Here is a 23,546-nt window from a genome sequence, read left to right on the forward strand (position 1 = left end):
AATTTTATTAAAACTTACCTCGTAGATAGCAGAGAGCTGTTGATATAGTGTAAAACATTGTTGGAAACGACTCCCTCTTAAGTAATGTAGTTTTTGAAAAAGAGGTAATTTCTTACTAAAATATTAAAAGACTTCTAGCTAGAAGTCTTTTATTCCTATTTGAAAGCACAAAAAATCGTCCAACAAGAGTGTTTTTTCTTTCATCATTTTCTCCCAACTCCGATGACCAATTGAGCTCAAATTTTTAACAAAAATAATTATTTGGATTGATTTTGAGACCTCACACGTGAAAGCACACAACTTCGTGTAACAATAGTGTTTTTTTCTTTTGCAACTTCAACAACCAATTGAGTTCAAATTTTCATAGGTTTGTTATTTTGTGCAGTAATGTTGAGATACACCAAGTGGGAAGACTGGTCTTTGATGATAACCAAAGGTGTCCGGTGCTAAATTAAGCTATAAACTTTAATACGAACAAAGTATTATGAGCAACAAAAACAGTAGCAAAGTTTTACTGCTTTTCAGTGTCTTGTTTACAATAATGATCTGAGAGCCTCCGAGATTCGTTCAAATAGCCCTCTTCTTGGCTTTAATAATCAGCAAGCACGCTTTAAACCCCTCTCATTTCTTATTTTCGCAGTAAAATCGCCATTTGCCCGTCTTTAATTAACTCAATTAGACATTGTATCTATTATTTACTGACGTATGCTGTAACCACTTATGGTAGAGTCGTGAACAAAATGAATAGTCGTTATAAGTGACAAGACAAGTTTTCAAAGAACAAATCTACACAGCAAAGATATCACATAAACCGCTCACACGAAAATACAATGCTCACATAAATTATTATTATCAAACAGAGTGGAAAACTTCTCTATAGAATTGCATAAATGCCACAGTTTTTGAGGAATGGTTAAGACAAGAAGAGATTGAAAAACAAAGCAGTTTATGACCTGGGCCCAATTTCATAGAGCTGCTAAGCACTAAAATTTGCTTAGCATGAAATTTCTTCCTTGATAAAAACAGGATTACCAACAAAATATTCATTTGATGGATATTGCCTGTTACTGGTATTCAGCTGCTGTTGGCATGGCTTATCCTAAAAACCACATGGAAATTTGGTTGGAAAACCTGTTTTTATGAAGGCAAACATTTCATGCTTAGCAAATTTGTGTGCTTAGCAGCTCTATGAAATTGGGCCCTGGTAATAAAAAGAGAATACATTTCAAGGCCCAGAAACAAATAAAGTGGATTTGTTTTTTTGTTTTCCCAGAGACGACCAGCGTTTTTTTTCTGTGCGACCGAATTAACTTGGGGTCCCACAAGGCAATCAATAAGCACCCACAGGACTCCATGATCTATCAATGTTACGTAACAGTCACGTGTCCTCACCGTACATCTTATCCAAGGGAAGATCTAATGATGTCCCTGCCCACCTCAACTAAAAAAAAATGGAAATTTGCATATTCAAATTGATATTTATCTGATTCGCACTGTCGGCTTAAGACTAATGATCAGAGCGGGGCAGAACACAACAGAGGTGATATCATTTCGGCTGAAATCAAAAGTTTGCCCAGGCCCAAAAAGCTCTCTGCATTTGTTGACGCCGGTTGCCCGCCTGGCTTGTGCCTTTACTCACTGATTTAGCCGCATTGCTTTAAACACAAAAGGTAAGATTTTCGTTTCAGAGGTTTTGAGTAGGACAGATTTCCATTCAATTTTTGTTTTTTGTTTTTTAACCCATGTTTTATTTTAAAATGGAGGTAAGTATAATAATTACCGAGTAAACACTAGCTTTAGCAGCATCAACATTAGAGTAGTCTAACGAATTCCGGCAAAAATCTTCTCCGCGGTAGTAGAATTTAAAGCAATTCAAATGCTCAGAAGAACTAAATCTATACCCAGCAAGTAGATGTACATGGTATTAAGAAAACTAAATATATTGCTATACTATTTAACAATATTTACACGTTGTTCGTTTCAATACTGTCGGATGCGTCGAGAAAAGGATTAAATTAAAGCGTTTTCGCGAGAGAAAAAAAAAGGTTACTGGCCTCCAGCAAAGTCTTTCTCGAAGCATAAAAGACCAGTATTCTCATTTGGTATATCCTTACTAACAAAAAGCACAAAACACCAAATCTTTGAAAATTTGGGCTTAATTGTTCATCAAAGTTCCAAGATGACAGAAAAACATCCTTGTTCCACAAGTTTGTATGAGTTCATCTGCCTAACAAAAGACTTTGGCTGAAGTTTGTTATTATTCGAGTTAAAAATTACCTTTATCAAAAACTACGTTACTTATAAAAAAGAGGGAGTCGTTTCTCACAATGTTTTGTACTTTCGAAAGCTCTTCATTGCTTGGTGCACGTAAGTTGTTATGCTTAGAAATATTTGATGAGTATACCAATAGTGTCCAGTGCCTAATAAAGGCAGTGGACACTGTTGGTAATTACTCCAAAAAAAAAGTATTTATTAACATAAAACCTTAATTAGTAACAAGTAATGGGGAGAGGTTGATTGTATAAAACAATGTGAGAAACGGCTCCCTCTGACAAGGCGTAGTTTTCGAGAAAGAAGTAACTTTCCACGAATTTGATTTCGAGACCTCAGAATTAGATGAGGTCTCAAAATCAACTTGCATCTGAAAACACACAACTTCGTGAGATAAGGTTGTTTTGTCTTGCATTTTTATCTCGCAACTTCCACAATCAGTTGGGCTCAAATTTTCACAGGTTTAATATTGTGTGCATATGTTGAGATACACCAAGTGAGAAGACTGGTCTTTGACAATTATCAATAGTGTCCAGTGTCTTTAAGCGCCCGCTTCCTATACGCGAGAGTGTATCTTGTAAAAACCCATACCAGGTGAAACCCCCTGATAGCACCCCGGCTGCGCCTTTGTCTTGGAACGTCATGGGGTGGCAAGGTCTGGGTATTTTGTTCCGGGTGTCATTGTGCCCTCCATCCACGCACGATCGAAGACAAGGGATTTGGGAATGTGGTGACTTTTCATGCCTTTTTGCAGCCGTCGATTTCACCAAACTCTTCCTAACAAAAAACTTAGGTTTAACCTTAGGACTTTAGGACGAGTAAAATCTGCAACCTAGACGCACTGATAGGACGATAAGCAACTCGTCCTAACTGAAATCGGCCGTTGACTGAGCAACTTCTGGTAGACAATACACACAAAAATACTATTAAACTGCTACCACCATCTTCCTCGTTTTATCAACTTTTGGGAATAACGAATGAAAGAAAAATGGCTATTTTGAGATGAAAACAATAACTATCTAAAGTTGAAGTGGTTACGTAAAACTATTGGTTAACACTAAAAATAATGTTTACAGCATAAAAACTTATTGTAAAGAGCGACGGGGAGCTGTTGAGTGTACAGAACAATTGTAAAAAACGGCTCCCTCTGAATAACGTAGTTTTTGAGAAAGAGGTAATTTCCCACTAAAATATTAAAAGACTTCAGGCCTTGAAGTATTTATATACCTTTTGAGGCATCTGAAAGCACACACATTTTGGGCGAAAAGTGTGTTTGCTTCTTTCATTATCCTCTTGCAGCCTCGCTGACCAATTGAGTCAAAATGTTCACACATTAATTATTCTAAGCATTTTTTTAATGATAGGAACACAAAGTGAGAAGAATGGTCTTTGGCGATTACCAAAGGTGTCCTAATTTAAGACTTATATCAAAAACGTACGGTTACAATCCCGGCCATGTCTCGTTGGGCCCCCCTGCCCCCTTTCAATTCAATGGTGGTTCCAATTGCCGGTCTTCGGTTCTGCATTTAACAGTCAACATTGAGCGGGGACGGGGTGGGGGGGGGGGGGGGTGGGCGGGGGAGAAATTGTTCATTGTCAATGGGAAGTGGATAGGGAATTGTTTTATTGGCCCAAGCATTTTGGCAGGGATTGTAGTCAGGAGTAACTCGTCCTAACTCAAGATAAGACTAGTCCTTACTCTTTGTGAAATCCACCCCTGGCCATGTTACATCATAACGGTTAAGTAAGTTGTACGGGTAGCGGGCGTGATTGGGACAAGGGGTATCGGGGACAAGGGAGCCTTTTGCCCCGGGGAACGTTTAACAAGACACGCTGGTAGGTATTGACTGAGGATAACGCGCGTGTTGTGGCCCCATCGGGTCTGAGTGTATTGTCCGTTCTATCAGATGCCTCCAAACTGTACTTTGTGTACGACACGAAACACCATAATTAAACTTACACGGTTTAAAGATAATGTTGGTAGAAAGGTTCCCTTAAAATGTTGCTCTTAGCTGAGGTGCTGTAGTTTTTGAGAAATGGGTAAAACAATGTCACGAAAATAATGTCCGTCTCAGGGGTGACGAAAATATGTTAGCATGTACACTGTATGTACGCGACTCTCTCCTGATAACAGTTGCTCAGTGATTGTTTTCTCAAAAACTTGATGACAAATGAAGCTGAAATTTCTACACGTAAATTATATCACATACCTCTTCATTCATGAGTATGGATTCATGTCATGGCCAAAAAACTTGATATATAAACAAACCTTTTAAGGTTTCGTTTTATGAGTAAGTCTTTCAATGCGATATCTTTCAGAACCATCATCTTTCAATAATATATATATAATCACAATAAGCGAACACATATACATATGTCATTTAAACCCATAATTATTTTGAATTAGTGTCTTTAAATGCTCTTTCTCGACTTCTACCGTACAGTATACTGTACAGGCTGGAAATATTTATTTCGAGATGTGTTTAATAAAAACTATAGAGCAAGGCTCTCTTTATGATAAGAAAGGCCTTCAGATAAACATATTGTATTTTTTCTCGAAAGTTGGCAACCATACTTTGTTTATACAAATAATTAAAAACAATTCCCGTTCCTCATGAGACATACAGAGTACACTCTTTGAAACGTCGACTAATTTAACCAATACTCATGACCACCACTATATGCATACACAAAGAATATGAGAACAACAATGAGGATCAACAAAGTACATGTTCGAAACGCCGAGACCATTTTTACGTTCTTCTAAGATAAAAAAAAAAACATCTGTCACAATAATTATCAGCAAAGCTTCAAGCACTACTCAACCGGTCCCTTTCTCACAACAGCCACTTAGCAAGGGCCCCTTGCTAAAATTTTAGCATTGTTGTACGATTTTGTAAAAATGTGCATCGTGTGAAAGCACAATAATTTGTGTACTGTCCAAGGGCTCTTGTAAAAAAACATCAAACAATTTCTAAATTTTACAACTGTGCTAAAATTAAGCATGGGACCGTTGTTAACATTGCTGTCGTGTGAATAACGCCGTACTCTGGTTTATAATTAAGTTGTGTATAAGGAATGGTAGCAGATGTATATATTCATATATGGTAGCACATCTTAAAGCTGTTTACGTACTCGCCAGCACTTCACTTTGTCCACAAGTCACTTTACAATTCTACATCACTGGAGAGGTTCCAATAAGTTAATGAAGAGATTTCAGTCCCCCTATCCTTTCTAACCCGTCTTCCTTTGTCACCAAAGTATTGACGGATCGAAGGCCCCCGTGGGCCTATTGAACCACGGCTCTTGCACATCAAAATGAGGATTAGTAGGGAAACAAAGGATGCAATGAAGGCAGGGCCAGTCGCATCTTCAGTTATTGTCCATTTGCTTTTAGGAGATAACACAAAAGAGTGACTATCCTTTGCTTGGAGTTTCAATCACAACACATAAGTCGCACTAAGTCGACTGGCTTGGTGTGTTGGCAACTTTCTACCCATCACTTGCGATTTTTCCAAGAAGCAAAAGGTACGGAAGACGCCCTTCTGTAAACTGAGTATTTTTGAGTTAAACGACCAATAGGCTAGGAATACACTTCATCTGAGTCAAGTATAGGTAAGCAGTTTCTTAAACCATTCACATATACTTTTCAAAACAAGTTTCGTTTTCCGAGAAATGCTACCATGCAGAACAAAGATGATTGGAATAATGCGCTCTAAAAACAGCCAATGATGATGTAATAGTAATAATAGTGGCTTCTTTAGCTCGCATATCCGTTACTCAGTGACGCTCATGCCGCTTTTTACAATCAGTGTTTTCCTTGTATGTGGGACTGCGTTTGGTTTATCATCCTTTATACAATGTACTTTTATTATGTTTTTTTTCTTGAACACTAGAGGATTTGAATGAATGTACTCTTCTAAAAACCAATTATGTACCATCCCTTTTCGATATGTTTCTTGAAAACTGAAGAATTTGAATACTCTTCCAATAACCAATGATATACCATCCCTTTATGATATGTATCTTGAACACTAGAGGATTGGAATGAATGTACTCTTCCAATAACCAATGATGTACCATCCCTTTATGATATGTTTCTTGAATACTAGAAAATTTGAATGAATGTACTCTTCTAATAACCAATTATGTACCATCCATTTATGATATGTTTCTTGAATACTAGAGGATTGGAATGAATGTACTCTTCCAATAACCAATGATGTACCATCCCTTTATGATATGTTTCTTGAATACTAGAAAATTTGAATGAATGTACTCTTCTAATAACCAATTATGTACCATCCATTTATGATATGTTTCTTGAATACTAGAGGATTGGAATGAATGTACTCTTCCAATAACCAATGATGTACCATCCCTTTTTGATATGTTTCATGAAAACTAGAGGATTTGAGGGAATGTACTCTTCCATTATCAATGATGTATCATCCATTTATGATATGTTTCTTGAACACTAGAGGATTTGAATGAATGCACTTTTCCAATAACCAATGATGTATCATCCCTTTAAGATATGTTTCTTGAAAACTAGAGGATTGGAATGAGGGTACTCTTCCAATAACCCATGATGTACCATCCCGTTATGATATGTTTCTTGAAAACTAGAGGATTTGAATGAATGTACTCTTCCAATAACCAATGATATACCATCCATTTATGATATGTTTCATGAAAACTAGAGGATTTGAATGAATGTACTCTTCCAATAACCAATGATATACCATCCATTTATGATATGTTTCATGAAAACTAGAGGATTTGAATGAATGTACTCTTCCAATATCAATGATGTATCATCCCTTTATGATGTTTCTTGAAAACTAGAGGATTAGAATGAATGTACTCTTCTAATAACCAATGATGTACCATCCCTTTATGATATGTTTCTTGAATACTAGGATTGGAATGAGTGTACTCTTCTAATAACCAATGATGTACCATCCCTTTATGATATGTTTCTTGAATACTAGAGGATTGGAATGAGGGTACTCTTCCAATAACCAATGATGTACCATCCCGTTACGATATGTTTCTTGAAAACTAGAGGATTTGAATTAATGTACTCATCCAATAACCAATGATATACCATCCATTTATGTTTTGTTTCTTGAACACTAGAAAATTTGAATAAATGTACTCTTCCAATAACCAATGATGTACCATCCCTTTATGATATGTTTCTTGAAAACTGGAGAATTTGAACGAATGTAGGCCTACTCTTCAACTTGAAAACTAGGAGATTCGAATGAATGTACTTTTCCAATAACCATTGATGTTATACCATCCCTTTATGATGCGTTTTTAGATTTGGATTTGATAAAACATAAAATCGTCTCGACGTTTTAAAAAATGTGTGATGGATTTCACAAATAGTTATTGACTAGTATTATCTCGAGTTAGGACGAGTTACTCGCCCTAACTTAGGACTTGCCTAAATACTAGTAAGTATTTTAACTCCTTAAAGGCAGTGATGGACACTAGTATTAATTACTCAAAATATTAGTATAATAAAACCTTCCTTGATTACGAGTAATGGGGAGAGGTTGATAGTATAAAACTTTGTGTGAAACGGCTCCCTCTGAAGTGACGTAATTTTGCACGAGTTTGATTTCGCCTCAGATTTAGAATTTAAGGTCTCGAAATCAAGCATCTGAAAGCAAACATCTGACTATGGTGCGACAAGGGTGTTTTTTCTTTCATTAATATCTCGCAACTTCGACGACCGATTGAGCTCAAATTTCCACAGGTTTGTTATTTTATGCGTATGTTGAGATACAGCAAGTGAAAAGACTGGTCTTTGACAACTACCAATAGTGTCCAGTGTGTATATAAATATTCATAGGACTAGTCCTAAGTGAGGAAAATTTTCTCGTATACGCGAATCACTGCCCGCATCGTACTTAAAATAAAAGCTTCCTACCTATGGTCAGACAAGACAAAATAAAATGGTATTAAGTCTGTCTGCGGCTTCCGGTTGTGACAATTTACCTAATCAGTGTAAATTCTAATCGCTCTGCATTTTTGCAGGTACAGAAATGCTTAGCTTTTGTGTTTATGTTCTATTCGACATGTAGGTATTAACTACTCAAACTAAGAAGTGAACAAACACACCTAATACTTGGCCTCGCCCCGTCTTATATACTCTACGATAACAAAAAAAAAAAAAAAACATGTTTTGATAATAAATAACATCTCCACTTTCGAAGCGGGTGCTTTCTTACTTTAAGTACCTGCATATTTTTTGTTTACTGTAATACCTTAGCTTGTATATTATTTTATGCCACTGTTTTCGTTTTATGATGACAATGAAATAATCTATCTTGAGTAATAGTTTTATGACCATTGAAGTAGATACTTAGGCGACTTGAAACAGACCATCGGGCACTGTTTTATAGAGCTGCTTATAGACCATGTGAACCTTGTTTACCATAGGTGTGACAATGTACATTCTTTAGCTAGTATCTGGCAGGCAAGATACTGCACAGGTCATATGGGACAGTTGAAATTTTGTGTTATAATTTCCAACAAAAAATCCAAGAGTTATGAAAGTAAAGGTTTTGAGATGTGCCCCCTTTCATCATATCAAAAGTTGATAAGAGTTGGACAGTGCAATTTTCATAAAATTTAAGATTTTATGTTTCTTTCCATTGGGCTGTGTACAAATTATGCCTTCAGGAAGTCCAGGCTTGGTGGCTCTTTTGTAAACATGTGACGTCACAGGTCACATCGTCTATAAGCAAAGACAATAGCTAAACCAAATAAAGTATGCTTAGCAGATAAGGTATAATCAGCCATAATACCATTTCACAGTTCTCGGCAAGTATAGACACTGTCTTCGGCTTAAACACTTTCACAAGTGACTTGCTCTTTCTTAATAAGTTTGTAATAAATATGTTTAAAGTATTAAAAAGAAATATATAAAAATATGACCCTGCCTTTAAAGGTGGAGTAAAACTCGAAATTACTTTTGTAACAACTTGTTCATTTCTCTTGCAGTCTAAAGACGGTCTTTGACGCCCTTTGTTTCAACATGCCGAGGGCTTTCCTTGTCAAGAAGACCAGGACAAACCAACACGAGCGGCTGAAAAGAGACTACGATACAGGTAGGATGAAGCTCAAGCAAACTAGCAAACAAGCAAACAAACAAACAAACAAACAAACAAACAAACAAACAACCCTACAAACAAACAAACAATCAGACAAGCAAACAGACAAGCAAACAGACAAACAAATAAACGACAAACAAACAAAATAATAAGTAAACAGAAATGCATCAAACGAATAACAAGCCTGACTACTTCACGGAGGCAACGATGGCGATTGCCTCCATGCCTTGGTGCCACTCATGCTCCAGTAAAAACTAGAGTGCCCTTTAACGAGGAGAAAATGCTTTGGCGCCCTTTCAAAACCGAATCATACAGGCCTGGCATAGCGTGACTGAAGAAACAAGAGTGAAGGCGAAAGTGCCGAACGCCAGCAAGCAACGGAGAGTATATGCCGAAAAGCGAATCAGTAACTCCTGGACATTCAACATTTGATTATACTTCTCATTTTGTTCCCCTCATTTTGCAACAAAACTGCGGCCAAATGACTGCATATTAGGCCAGGTCGAAATGGTTTAAAGGCAGTGGACACTATTGGTAGTTACTCAAAGTAATTATTAGCATAAAACCTTACTTGGTAACGAGTCATGGGGAGAGGTTGATAGTATAAAACATTGTGAGAAACGGCTCCCTCTGAAGTGACGTAGTTTTCGAGAAAGAAGTAATTTTCCACGAATTTGATTTCGAGACCTTTAGATTTTTTTAGAGGAGTTTAGATTTTGAAATCGAAATCAATCATCTGAAATCACACAACGTCGTGTGACCATGATGTAACAAGGGTGTTTGTTTTTCATTCATAGTTAATATCTCGCAACTTCGACAAGCAATTGAGCTCAAATTTTCACAGGTTTGTTATTTTATGCATATGTTGAGATACACCAAGTGAGATGACTGGTCTTTGACAATTACCTATAGTCTCCACTGTTGGTAAAGTTAAAAACCAGTATGCTCACTTAATGTATCCCAACATGCATAAAATAACTGAACGTTTGGGCTCAATTGGTAATCAAAGTTGGAAGGAAAACATGTAAACTCAACTCCTTTTGTGCTTTCAGATACATGCGTTCGAAAGGCTTCCAAAATTGGTGCTTTCAGATTGCATGATAAAACTGTACGTTACTTTAGAGGGAGTAGTTTCTCACAAAATGTGATATATACTATCAACAGCTTTGTTGTTCTGTATCAAACAAGTGTTTTATGCTAATATATATTTTGAGTGGATACCAAACGTGTCCTGTGCCTTTAAGCGGAATATAACACAAAAGGTCCAGACTTTAATTGGTCATACAATTAAAAAGGTACTCGTCTTAAATAACAAGAGTCTAGGAAACAAGCACATTTTCCCATACATCACCAAGGACAAGTCCTACCCGCGTTTAAACCAGCAACTTGTTATGTTCATTTGAACAACAAGTCCCAGCCCATCTATGTATTAATGGTCTGGGCTTATTCTAAATTATTCATTTACATTGCGCATGTTATGTGGTAATTTTTTTTTTAAAGATGTACATTAAAATGTTAAAAACAGATGTTCAAGGCACTATAGGCAATAATTTGTATTTACTAATAATATTGTACTTACTCTAAAGCGACCAATGTATAGCTTAATATAAAACATTGTGAGAAACGGCTCCCTCTGAAGAAACGTAGTTTTTGAGAAAGAGGTCATTTCTCCACTCAAATGATAAAACTATTTCAGACCTGAAGCGTTTTACATACAGAGAGTGATCTCAAATCAGACGCGGCCCCACACCAGCGCAGGTTTTATGTTTTATTGCGTTGAAGGTGTACTGTCTGCAAAATGTGCCTACAGAAAGTCCATGCTCTATGTGAACATGTCGTGCCACGAGCTATTATGGTCTTTTTAGCCACTTGAAATTATCAAAATGAAGAGGGTGGGGCCATTCACATCGAATGATTAAGGAGGCAGGACATGCTGCTCTTTTTAAAGGAGGTACCAGTACATACTTTAAAGGGTCTATGTAACTTTTGTAGGACAAAAAACACAATGTCCACAGATGTACACTAAACGTACACAGTTTGAAGATAATGATAGTAGAAAGCTTCCCTGAAAATACTACGTGCTGAGGTGCTGTAGTTTTGGGGAAATGAGGAAAACAATGTCATGAAAATAATTTTCGTCTCATGAGACGAACATTATTTTAATCATGAACAAACGTATTTTCATGATATTGTTTTACTAATTTCTCAAAAAATACAGCACCTCAGTAAGTAATATTTGAAGGGAAGCTTTCCAATATCATTATCTTCAAACCCTGTAAGTTTATTGTAAATCATGGACATTTTGAAAAAGTACCCAAATCCTTTAAACTTCTAAAAATTTTGAATGGACGCGTTTCTCCAGATGTTTTTTTCCCAACAGCTGCAGTGGTTCTTCCAAGTAATAAATGTTATGGTCATTATTATTGTTTGAGTTATTACAATTGCACAATACCCTCTTTTAAAATGGGATATGGTATGTGCCACGGTTTAATGAATGGCTTCTTGATAACTAGAAAATTTGAATACATTTACTTTCTTCTAATAATAAATTATGATATCAATTAATCTAAGCAAAATTGCTTGTTTTCCTTCAGATGCTGTTGAAGATGTTGACTTAAAGAAACCTCTTAAAGTTGACATCTACCCAAGTCGCTACAACGCGCACGATTCATATGACCCAAACACCTTCAAACAACACCGCATCACTTTTCCCAACTATTTGAAAACCGAAGAACAGACTGTGCTGAACCCAGTCGCCCAAACACAATCCACACGTTGTGTTGAGGAGCGTGGTCTGGATCCTACACCAGAACCGATTGATTTATCACGACTTAAATATTCAAAACAGTCACCCTTACGTATTTCATCCACGTCTGCATTTGAACATGTTCGACCAAGTTATGTTCAAGCAGACGACACTCAAAGCAGCGCCACAACAAAGTTATATTCCAGTGATTATTTGGATGGCGAATCATGGGAAGGCAAGTCAGGTACCTACAGAGATGAACCGCTTGATCTCCAAGTGAGACGTCAGGGTGTCACTACACCTGATAGTGAGTCTACACATTCAAATGAAACTGTAACTCCAGTTGAAATTGTTTTACCGCGCCCGTGGAATCCAACTCTATTCCCACGAGGGCTGGGTGGCCCAACCCCAGCTTCAGCTCTACGCTCACTCACAGTTGGCGATTCACCAACCCGATCACCTTCACTTCAAGGCGTGGACTTTAACCGTTACTCTACTGACTGGGGTAGCGGGCTTGATGGCTACAGGTCATTCTGTAAACAAGAGCGCGTGATGGTATTGACCTCCGATAGCCCAGTTAGAGAAGGTGGTTTTGAGGTTTCAAGTCGATACAACATTGAAGATCCATACACATACCACACCAATACCACCTTAAACGTCAACCACCCACCAAGCCAAGATGTAAGACATCACAAGAGCTTAAGTCCATCTCAAACTCAAGCCGGCTTCTTATCACAGCACGGGAACTTCTTGAGAAGTTCAGAGCATCCGAAAGAGCGTGTGCTATCAAAGAGGTCGGCTAGGCAACCTATACTTGGCTTGGAGTACATCCAGAACAACCCAGATTGCCAGGATAGACATGAACTATCAAACGATGAGGCAGTCACGGAGGAAAACGATCCTTTCTTATCGCATGATGAGAGCAAGCTTGATGACGTAGTGCAAAGCCCCCCAAGCTACCAACAAACTTCTGATATCAACACCGAAGAAACGTCGGACCAACTCGACCTGAAGCCCACACAGCACAAGAAGTACATATGTGACGTCTGCGGGAAGGGTTTCAGCCGAAGTAACACATTGGTAACACACAAGGTAAGAGATATATTCCTAACAAAACATTCTTAAAATCATCCAGGATTGTCATACTTTGAAAAAATAAAACAAAACACCACACACAAAACCCCCCACATAATACCAACAACACTAATCCCTAAAATGAGAATAAGCAGTTATTTGACAACTGATTGGGCTACCCTAGAAAAATAAAACGAAAATACGCTAAGACAATTCATTGATTTGTTATTTTGCAGACGGTAGTTTTGGTCATAACTAAAGGGTGTTCGTCAATAAGTCGATAATAGTTAACGTCATAGTCGAGAAAAAGAGTCTTGTGCCGAAGTAAATGACTTGTCTGAATCACTATGCATTGAATAATAGAGAGTCCACATGAATTAAGTTATAACAATGTATCGTCAAGACACTGGACACTATTGGTAATTGTCAAAGACCAGTCTTTTCACTTGGTGTATCTCAGCATATGCATAAAGCAAAAAAAGTGAAAATTTGAACTCAATTGGTCGTCGAAGTTGCGAGATAATAATGGATTAAAAACACCCTTGTCACCCGAAGATGTGTGTTTTCAGATGTTTGATTTCGGGACCTCGGTATCTAGTTCTGAGATCTTGAAATCAAATTCGTGGAAAATTACCTTACTTTAGAGGAAGCCGTTTCTAACAAATGTTTTATACTATCAACAGCTCTCCGTTGCTTGTTACCAAGTAATTTTTATGCTAACAATTATTCTGAATAATTACCAATAGGGTCCATTGCCTTTAATTGCAATATGTAACCTGTATACCATTACAAATGATGGCTTCTAAATTATAATTATTACTGGCCTTTGACAACCCTCCGCCTTTAAGCCCCCAAACAACAACCACGCGTACCCCTCCAAATAAACGAGACAACTTTGTGCAAAAGAGTGTTTTGTCTTTCATTATTTCCTTTCAACTTCGATGACCAAATGAGCCCAAATTTCATAGACTTGTTGGGATACACCCAGTGAGGATACTGGTATTTGACAATATTACTAAAACTATACACTGTCTTTAAGTACCCACAACAACTACGCGTGCCCTCCAAGTATACGAGACAAAGTTGTGCAAAAATAGTATTTTGTCTTTCATTATTTCTCTTCAACTTCGATGACCAATATTGAGCCAATATTTCCGTAGATTTACATGTTGGGATTGACCAAGTGAGGACACTGGTCTTTGACAATTATTACTAAAAGTATATCCCTTTCTTTAAGTATCCCAAACAACTAAGCGTTCCCCCTCCAAATAACAGATACAAAATCTGAACATGATCTGAACAGCCCTTTGTTGTTCCTTATACGTGAAATCACTCGCAGAAATCCCATTCAGAAAGAATCAATTGGCAATTTGAACAATGGCGGCTCCCATCTGTCGCTCAATGAGAAGATGAACTGACAGATGTAGGGGACAATAATTGCTGTTCACATTATATAGAAAGATAAATCCTTGAGTTGTGCCAGGTGTGATGTGCATTATCTTTTTAAATCGATATATGTTTATAAGTTTGACTCCAACAACTCTTACCAAAAGTCTTTGTATAAAACTAAACCAATCATAAGACAGTGAGCGGTCAAGTTACGTTTCGATGAACAAACTTTGAAGATAATAACTTAAAGGTATTATACGGTATTGGTAGAGCTGACAAAATAGGCGCACAGTTTTCATGTTTTGTGTGATCAACCATATACATGAAATACAAAACCTGTGAAAAAATTGGCTGAATCTGTTGTGTGTGTCAGGAAAAATAGGTGCAAAACAATGCACACATATTGTCCTTAAATTAGCGTTCCTTTAGGTTTCCAGATAGTTTTCTCAAATATTTCACTGAAAAAAAATGTTTCTCGTATGAACTTCTTAATCAATACGCTTTCAGTTGTTCTTTATCAACTACCATTCATGTATAACACCCTTAAATTATTATGTTTTGATGTCAATTTAGTTACATACCAACAATGCCAACTCTGGTGATTTAGTCATTGCCTTTGTTGGAAATATTTTTTTAAAATCTGATGAAAGTAAAGACATCGATTCATAAATTAGATAAAGAAAAAAATGTTGATCACAAAATAACACACACTCCTGAATACAGTGATGTTAACTCATCAAAACGTCTAGACCAAACCTATAGCTTTTCTTTGAGGCCAACACTCCTCCCAAAAGAGAATCACACAAGGTTCTAGCAACCACATACAGTCCTTCAAAATACAATTGAATTTTAAAGGAAAATGCACCAATGTTTTGTGAAAATTCAACAACTTCGCACATCAATTTTACATTAAACACATCATGGCCGGACCAACTTTGTCAACCAAATTCGATGGGCAAGGTTTAATTAACGAGCAAAATGAAGACAAAAACGGGTGATGTTTTTAGAAAGCTTTGTTTCATGTTCAAATTGGAATAATTTTGATTCTGGCAATTGAACTATAAGCAATGACTATATGCGGGGTTCTAAAAATGCTATTCTGACCGTATTTTAGTCAGCAGCATTTCTGTCGGATGGTGGATTTTTTCTGGCGCGAGCAACGTATATTAAGACACAATTTAAATGTAGTTTTGGGAAAAGAGGGATGCATTGTTCACCGAAATATTTGATATATATATATTCTTTGCAATAATAGTGTTTTTTCTTTTATTAATTTCTGGCAACTTTGATGACCAATTGAGACCAAATGTTTATTAATATTGTTTATTTAATAAATAACAGCTTCACGGACTTAAGGAGGCTGAACTGGGTTTTATTTTGTGTATCATAAAATAAAATAAAAATACTTTGATACGACAACATTTGGATATTGGTTTGTTTATGCTTTAATGTGATCACCCTGCCTTTAAGGGGAGATTAAAACTGACTTAAAACCGACTTTATAGTTAATGTGAAGTGACCTCAACATCAAGTATGCACCATTATTCCTGCCATTAGGAACTATTCGAAAAAGGACACCTATTAGAATGTGTTTACAAGAAGTTATCCTCCCCTTGAATCTAACAGAATAGAGCAGTCTTGAAATGTGGAGTGGAATAAATGAGCGAGGTTGGGAGGCTCTGATAGGGGGAAAGGGTCCCGTCAATGGAGTCCATTTTGGGTGAACTTTCAGTGGGTTTGGCAAAAAAAAAAAAACATGTTTAGCGTCCTCATTTTGTTTTTAAGAAATGATTTTTTTTCTTTTCAAAAATGGCCGCTTGACATATTTTCTTATACAGACAGTACGAATGGGTTATATTTTTAATGATTTCTTTTGCTGAGATCGTTAAAATAAATAAACTTGTTCGTAATTAGATTGATGTCCCCTTTGAGAGTCAGTCCCCCAAACGGTGTACAAACTACTTCTGATGGCGCCCTCTTTTGAATCCTCCTCCTTCATTAGCCTATGCTTAACCCCCATTCGGGGAGGGGGGCCAGAATTCCCTGTGACACCGGCCTCTATAAAGCACATTGTTGAGAGAGAACAAAAACTCTGAGCGCAAAGCACGAAAACAGGTGAGCTTGAAAACATGAGAGCATGAAGCCCAATATTTATCTTTGGTTTTATAAGCACTACCATGCAATCTGGGGTGTTTTATTATATGGTTATAACTCTGCCAAATTTGTGTATTAAATAAAAAAAACAGAACGCCTTCCTTTTTTAGGGCAGAAAAAAACACAACCCAGAAGTCCGTTAAAAAAACGGAGAAATCACATCCCTGAAAAAGGAAGCGGGTGGGGACGCTAAACCTGTTTTTATTTCTCTTCGGCTTTAATTGATGAATGCACACTAGATATCCCAAACCGAAGATGAACACTGTTTGTCTCTATTATCAACTAGACAAGAATTAAGTGCCAAAGAAAATTAAGAGCGCTTCATTGCTGACATCTTATTTGTCCTCGCTTGCTAACGTATGCCGATCCCGTCTCGAGTCTTTGTTGTTTTGAGGCCGGTATCTGCCCAACACAAAGCGGCTTAAACTCAGAAGGGTCCCCTGCATATAGCGCACGCCACAGTGCTTAATGTTCACATCAACTATAATCTTGCCAACGTGTTGCAATTGTTTCGAAAATCTTGAAGTTGCCTCTCATCCTCTTGTTTCCCACCTTGGATATTTATCTACACGGCCCAACTTCATGAAGCTGTTTAGCAGAAAATAATGGTTAAATGCACTGATATTGGTAATTACTCAAATCAATTGTTATAGCATAAAAACATATTGATAACGAGCAAAGTTAATTCACAAGTATTTCATATTACCCCCTCAAAACAAATGGAACAGTCTAAACAAATTGTTTCTCTTTCCAAAGAGAAACAAAGTGGAGTTGTAAAGGAAGATGACAATTTGCAGCGGAGTTAATTTTGGTAGAGTGCGCAAAAATTAATCAATTTCACAAAAAATAAACAAAACAAACACCCCAACATCCCAACAGACAAACAGACATAGGTATTTACCCGTATAAGAAATGGAACAGTCTGAAAAGTTTACAACTTGCTTCTCTTTCAAAGAGAAACAAAATGGAGTGGTAAAAGAAATTGACAATTTCCGCGGAGTTGATATTTGCTAAGTGGAACGGAACCGTAGTTACGCAACGATCTTTGGCGAATGTGACTCAGTCTGCACTACCAAGTAATTAGCGAATGTGTATTCAGATGTGTGGAGCATGTCGCCTTTAGCGTCAGGTGACAATCTGGAGTTATTTACGACTATTTCGTCGAGTGAATTGTAGACCATGTTTACCCAAACCCAAAATGCATTTTTTATTTCATATTCATAAACATATTTTATTTTATTTCAAAAGTGGGTTTAAAACATTCAAAGTTATCAACATACAGGCCGTATGCAAATTTGTCCTATGTTTCAAACAATAATATCCACACAAAAATCACCTCAAAATGCCCAACTTTGCATTTCAAGTGAACGAACCGAAGTATCACACATTGCACTGTGGTTTCGAGCGAAAGAAAAGGGATCAGTTAATAATGCGCGAAACTTCCACATTGGTGTGCAACCATAATCAATCAATGAAATAAGATGAAACTGCAGACCAGAATAATATAGCAGTGTCGTACTCTTATACATTGATGTGCTCTATAAAGTCAAATACCTAAAACTGAAACTTTCTCCATTGTCTTCTCTCCATTGGGTTACTGCCTAGTAGTGATTAAGTTCGCTTTCATGAGAGTCCATGCCTCCATTCAAAACCAGAATAATTACAAGAAACTGAAGAGAACAAGAAAGTACGCTTTGATGTGTTGTTCTATAGTTTTAATTATCCGTCTGAAAAACAATGAACCTCGGACTGAAACAGCCGTCGGATCTTTGACTGTAGATAAGACAGAAGGCCGCGCCAGGACCGGCTAGCGAGATGCAAGGATAATCTTTAATGGACCGAGCGACGGTACCGAGCGCCCGATCAATACCGTGGGGGGCTCAGCTCACATTTCCCCCCGTACCTTCCGCCCTTACACGCCGTAATCATCCAATGTTGACAACTTAATTACAAATCCTCGCCGTGGAAATTGCTGAGCGATCCACCAAGAGAAATTAAGACAACTATATACGGTAATGAGAGACAGAAGTGATAAGAATGTAATGATATGGATATACCAAACAAAAGAATAAAAGGACAAGCATGCCCGAGCAAGGACAGGCATCTAAAAGGGATTTAAGTTGGCAGTCTACAATCAAAGGGGGTTATTATTTGGTTTGGGGGATTGGGTAAGTGTTACTAATGAGTACGCATATGTTCAGCCACTGTTAAGATGGGACATCATGAGAAATAAAGACTGCCTGAAATGATTGTGCAAATGTCACGTCCATCTGCACTGGCTGAGAAATTGATTTTTTTTCTTTTTCAATTAAAGGCACCGGACACGTTTGGTAATTAACAAAGATCAGTATTCTCACTTGGTGTATCTCAACATATATTACTAACAAATCTGTGAACAATTGGGCTCAATTGGTCATCGAAGTTGCATGAAAATAATAGGAAAAACAGCCTTGTTGCACATCACAGTAAGTTGTGTGTGCTTTCGAATGCCTAAAAGGGCTTCAGGCCTAAAGCCTTTTTTTTATATATTCAAATATTTTGAAATTACCCCTTTCTTAAAACTACTTTACTTCAGAGGGAGTCGTTTCTCAAACTATTTTTTAGTACAGCTCTCCTTTGCTCGTCACCAAAGTGAGTTGTGCAGGAGACAACTGTTCGACATTTCGAATATGATACCAAAATAGTCTTCAGGAAAGAGAAGCTTGGAGTTTCGATCATGATACCAAAATGGTATTCAGAAATACAAGTGGCATGTGATCTCAAACTGTGTTATTTTCCTTTAACTACAGCGCATCCACACTGGTGACAAGCCGTTCAAATGCGAGCTGTGCGGCCGGGCCTTCAGGCAACCCGGAAACCTTACACGGCACCGGCTCACGCACACTACGGTCAAGCCATATGTATGCCAACAGTGCGGCAAGGTAAGGCACTATAATTACCAAAGACATCAGGGCCCAACTTCATAAAGCTGTTAAGCAGAAAATACTGCTCAGCAGAAATGAGTGGGGGCAGGGGCATTAGTTGCAACTGCCAGAACAAGAAAGCTGATTCGGTAGCTATACCAGTGGCTAATTTGATTATGTTAAGCAGAAAATATTGCTAGACAGAAATGAGTGGGGCATTAGTTGCAAGAACAAGAAAGCTGATTCGGTAGCTATATCGGTGCATAATTTGATATACGTTAAGCAGAAAATATTGCTAAGCAAGAACAATAGAGCTGATTCGGTAGCTATACCAGTGGCTAATTTGATTATAATAAGCAGAAAATGTTGCTAGACAGAAATGAGATGGGGCATTAGTTGCAAGAACAAGAAAGTTGATTCGGTAGCTATATCAGTGCCTAATTTGATATATGTTAAGCAGAAAATATTGCTAAGCAAGAACAATAGAGCTGATTCGGTAGCTATACCAGTGGCTAATTTGATTATGTTAAGCAGAAAATACTGCGAAGCAGAAATGAGCGTGGTACCAGTTGCAACACTGTAAACCATAAACAAGCCGTATTTATGTATGACAACAGTGTCACAAATTACCAAGAACTAGAGAGAGGATTTGGTAGCTATACGGACCCAATGACGAAAAGCTAAGCAAGAATAATAGAACAACAATCGGGGGGCCTTTAGTGTAATTGCTACAATATTAGATGGGAGGGGGTATACATGGGTGGTTTTCTACCCGTTGAAACCGATGCATCACGATGTCTTTAAAACAAAAGCGGCAACTTATTCACCTCTCTTTACCTCTGTAAAAACACGCGACAACAACGGGAACCAAAGAGAAGTATGTATGTGGGGCTCGACAAACATGTGTGGTGTGTATGTTGGGAAGGGGGTTCGCTCTTCGGAGTCAGACAGTTATTGCTAGTACCACAAATTACAGCACTGTCAGCTAGGTTTGAAGCAGCAGCTTCAACACCCAACACCTCAATAATATTCACATGGTGTTTAACACTGCAAACCTCTCTAAGTTACACTTCCACCATGCAAAGTTTTAAATTACAGCAGGTGAGAAATGTTGGCTCCGAGATGTACCGATTAGTTTGGTACTTGACGTTTCGACTAGTGGTGTGTGGATGTCTTCAAGACTCACTTGATAATATAAATGCTCTCTTTATACACAGGCCTTTAATCGTGCATCCAACCTCCACACCCACATGCGAACTCACACCAACTACAAGCCGTTCATCTGCCAATATTGCGGCAAGGGATTCCACCAGAAAATCGACATGAAGATACACTCGTACACACACACTGGTGAGTATTGGCGGCCATCTTTATTTATTTAATAAAACAGCAAGTAAAACAAAACCATAAGCAAGGCGGTTAATCGGAACAGTCGGGTCCCCTTCTTGTATCTTATTACTGTACACAATACACACATTAAGCTTAACACATTGGGACGTACACCAGGGTAGTCGGGTCCCCCTTTAATGTGCATGATATACACTATACGACCCTTTTCGAAACCACGTCTTCCGGCTCCACTTTCGGCTCAGGCTACCTTGGCCAGGCAGTTGTTTTTGACAATTGCACGTGCTTTGCAAACGCGCTCATGGCTTCAAACGAGAAGACGGAGGAATCCAAAGCTGAAGATTTGAAAAGGGTTTGTGTGATCAATGAAGACCATTGGCTGAGAGTCATGTGCAGCGCGTACACTTGTGTATTCCATTGTTTGAAATCGAAGACGGCGGCCAATTCAAGGGTTCTATAAAGTGAAGTTATCAACACAGGAGTTATAGTTTTCCTCTTATGTTGGTTGTATGTACCTTGTTATAATATAGGTTTCTAATTATTGTGTTGAATTTTGCACTGATTTGTTCGAATACACTTTTTGAACCTAATAGGTGAAAAGCCGCATAAGTGCAAGAAGTGTGGGCGTGGTTTCAAGCAGTTAACCCACCTGACATATCACATGAGAACCCATTCTGAGGTTAAGATGTACACATGCGCATACTGTGGGAAAGGCTTCAACCAGAAAGGAAACCTACAAGCTCATATTTACGGGCATACAGGTAAATAATTAGTTATAAGTTTAAATCTTCGCACAAACTTCAATCTGTTAAAGTTGCATCGGGGATAAAGAATTCTATTTGTATTTGTATGTGTGACGAAACTTACTTATTCTCTAACCCTTTTTTTTTTTGGTTCTGATTTGTATTACTAGGTGAGCGACCATACCACTGCGAAGTATGCAATAAGGGGTTTACCCTAGCCAGTACACTCAACACTCATAGACGCACCCATGCAGACAAGAAACCATTCGCCTGCCAATATTGCGGCAAAGATTTCTACCAGAAAAACGCCCTCAAAAGTCACATGATTGCCTCACATCCATACACAGGAGAGAGTCTCCTCTAATCTTTCCGCAGTCCACCCCTCGTTGAAAGTTCCCTGAACTTCCCCCAGTCCAGCCCTCGTTTACAGCTCACCCTACACTTTCTCCAGTCCACCCTCGTTATGATTTTTAAATCATGAAAGTTTAGGGTGAGTTTTACTTTCATCCAGTCCACCACTCGTTTATAACCCACCCTACACTTTCCCACCCCTCGATAACGCTTGACAGCTCACCCTTACCTTTCCTCCAGTCCACCCTAGGTAATTATTTACAGCAACCCTAAACTTCCTCAGTCAACCCCTAGTTAATAACTTAAGTTCACCCTACTTAAAGGAACACGTTGCCTTGGATCGGTCGAGTTGGTCTTTGAAAAGCGTTTGTAACCGTTTGTTACAAAATATATATGGTTATAAAGATGATTTAAAAGTAGAATACAATGATCCACACAAATTTTCCTCGAAATTGCGTGGTTTTCCTTTTACTTTGCAAACTAACACGGTCGGTCATTTATTGGGGTCAAAAATTTGACTCCCATAAATGGCCGACCGTGTTAGCCGACGAGGTAAAAGGAAAACCACGCAATTTCGAGTGATACTTGTGTGGATCATTATATTCTACTTTTAAAACATCTTTCCAATCATATGCATTTTATAACAAACGGTTACTAAACGCTTTTCAAAGACCAACTCGACCGATCCAAGGCAACGTGTTCCTTTAATGACTACAGATCTCCCTAAAAGTTAAGACAACCTAAAGAAAAATGGTAGTTATGATATAATTGTAATGAACTTGAATTGTTATACAAATGTATTTAAATTAGGTTGTTAAGAGATTGTTAATACAAATTATGACATTTTTTCAGATAGAAATACTTCAAGGTATTAACTATCATCATCATTAGACCGTGTAAGTTTTAAGTAAAATCTTTGATCTTCACACGGTTTTTGTTTCTTACGAATTCTGTCACACTCCTTTATTAAGCAGTTCTATTTTCGTATTACGAGTGAAACACTTCTAATTTAAGAATCTACACACACGTCACTCAAATTCGCAGTGAGCTTTTCTCAGAAATCTCTTGTTGTGCCTATCAAATTAATTGCCAATTAATAGGCTAAATAATTGAGGTAGAACCTCAATGGCTAATAATAAGTCACATGCCTCGACGTGGTATTGAATTGCAGTTACAACTGCATGGGCAAAATTGCTCTATTAACAAGTGCAAGTGCAATGTATATAGACCTTTTTTGTATGCATGTTCGCCCTAAACAATGGATAAAGCCACTCTTGGTTTGGGGATACAAGAAGAACAAAAATTGAACGTGAAAAAAACTCAGGGGAGCTGAAGGTAAGGAATGGATATACCTCTTAAAGGCAGTGGACACTATTGGTAATTGTCAAAGACTAGTCTTCACAGTTGGTGTATCTCGACATATGCATAAAATAACAAA

The 23,546-nt window shown here is 37.8% G+C and overlaps 2 protein-coding genes across 3 annotated transcripts in view; one reads left to right on the top strand and one right to left on the bottom strand.

Annotated features, from left to right (window-relative positions):
* LOC139949803 (mRNA-capping enzyme-like) overlaps positions 1–23,546 on the bottom strand; it is a 58,189-nt gene that overhangs the window by 26,722 nt on the left and 7,921 nt on the right. The gene's annotated exons all lie outside the window — the stretch shown is intronic.
* LOC139949835 (uncharacterized) lies at positions 1,584–22,499 on the top strand. 2 transcript variants are annotated; one of them, XM_071948378.1, is made up of 7 exons: positions 1,584–1,670; positions 9,292–9,398; positions 11,996–13,239; positions 19,554–19,685; positions 20,885–21,017; positions 21,608–21,775; positions 21,928–22,499. In XM_071948378.1, the coding sequence occupies exons 2-7, from the start codon at positions 9,326–9,328 to the stop codon at positions 22,119–22,121; spliced, it is 1,944 nt and encodes a 647-aa protein (XP_071804479.1). In that variant the 5' UTR covers positions 1,584–1,670; positions 9,292–9,325; the 3' UTR covers positions 22,122–22,499. The 2 variants fall into 2 exon arrangements, with proteins under 2 accessions (XP_071804479.1, XP_071804478.1); XM_071948377.1 differs by lacking the exon at positions 1,584–1,670 and adding an exon at positions 5,715–5,886.

This window comes from Asterias amurensis, chromosome 17 (genome assembly GCF_032118995.1).
Source record: "Asterias amurensis chromosome 17, ASM3211899v1".
Classification (NCBI taxonomy): Eukaryota; Metazoa; Echinodermata; class Asteroidea; order Forcipulatida; family Asteriidae; genus Asterias; species Asterias amurensis.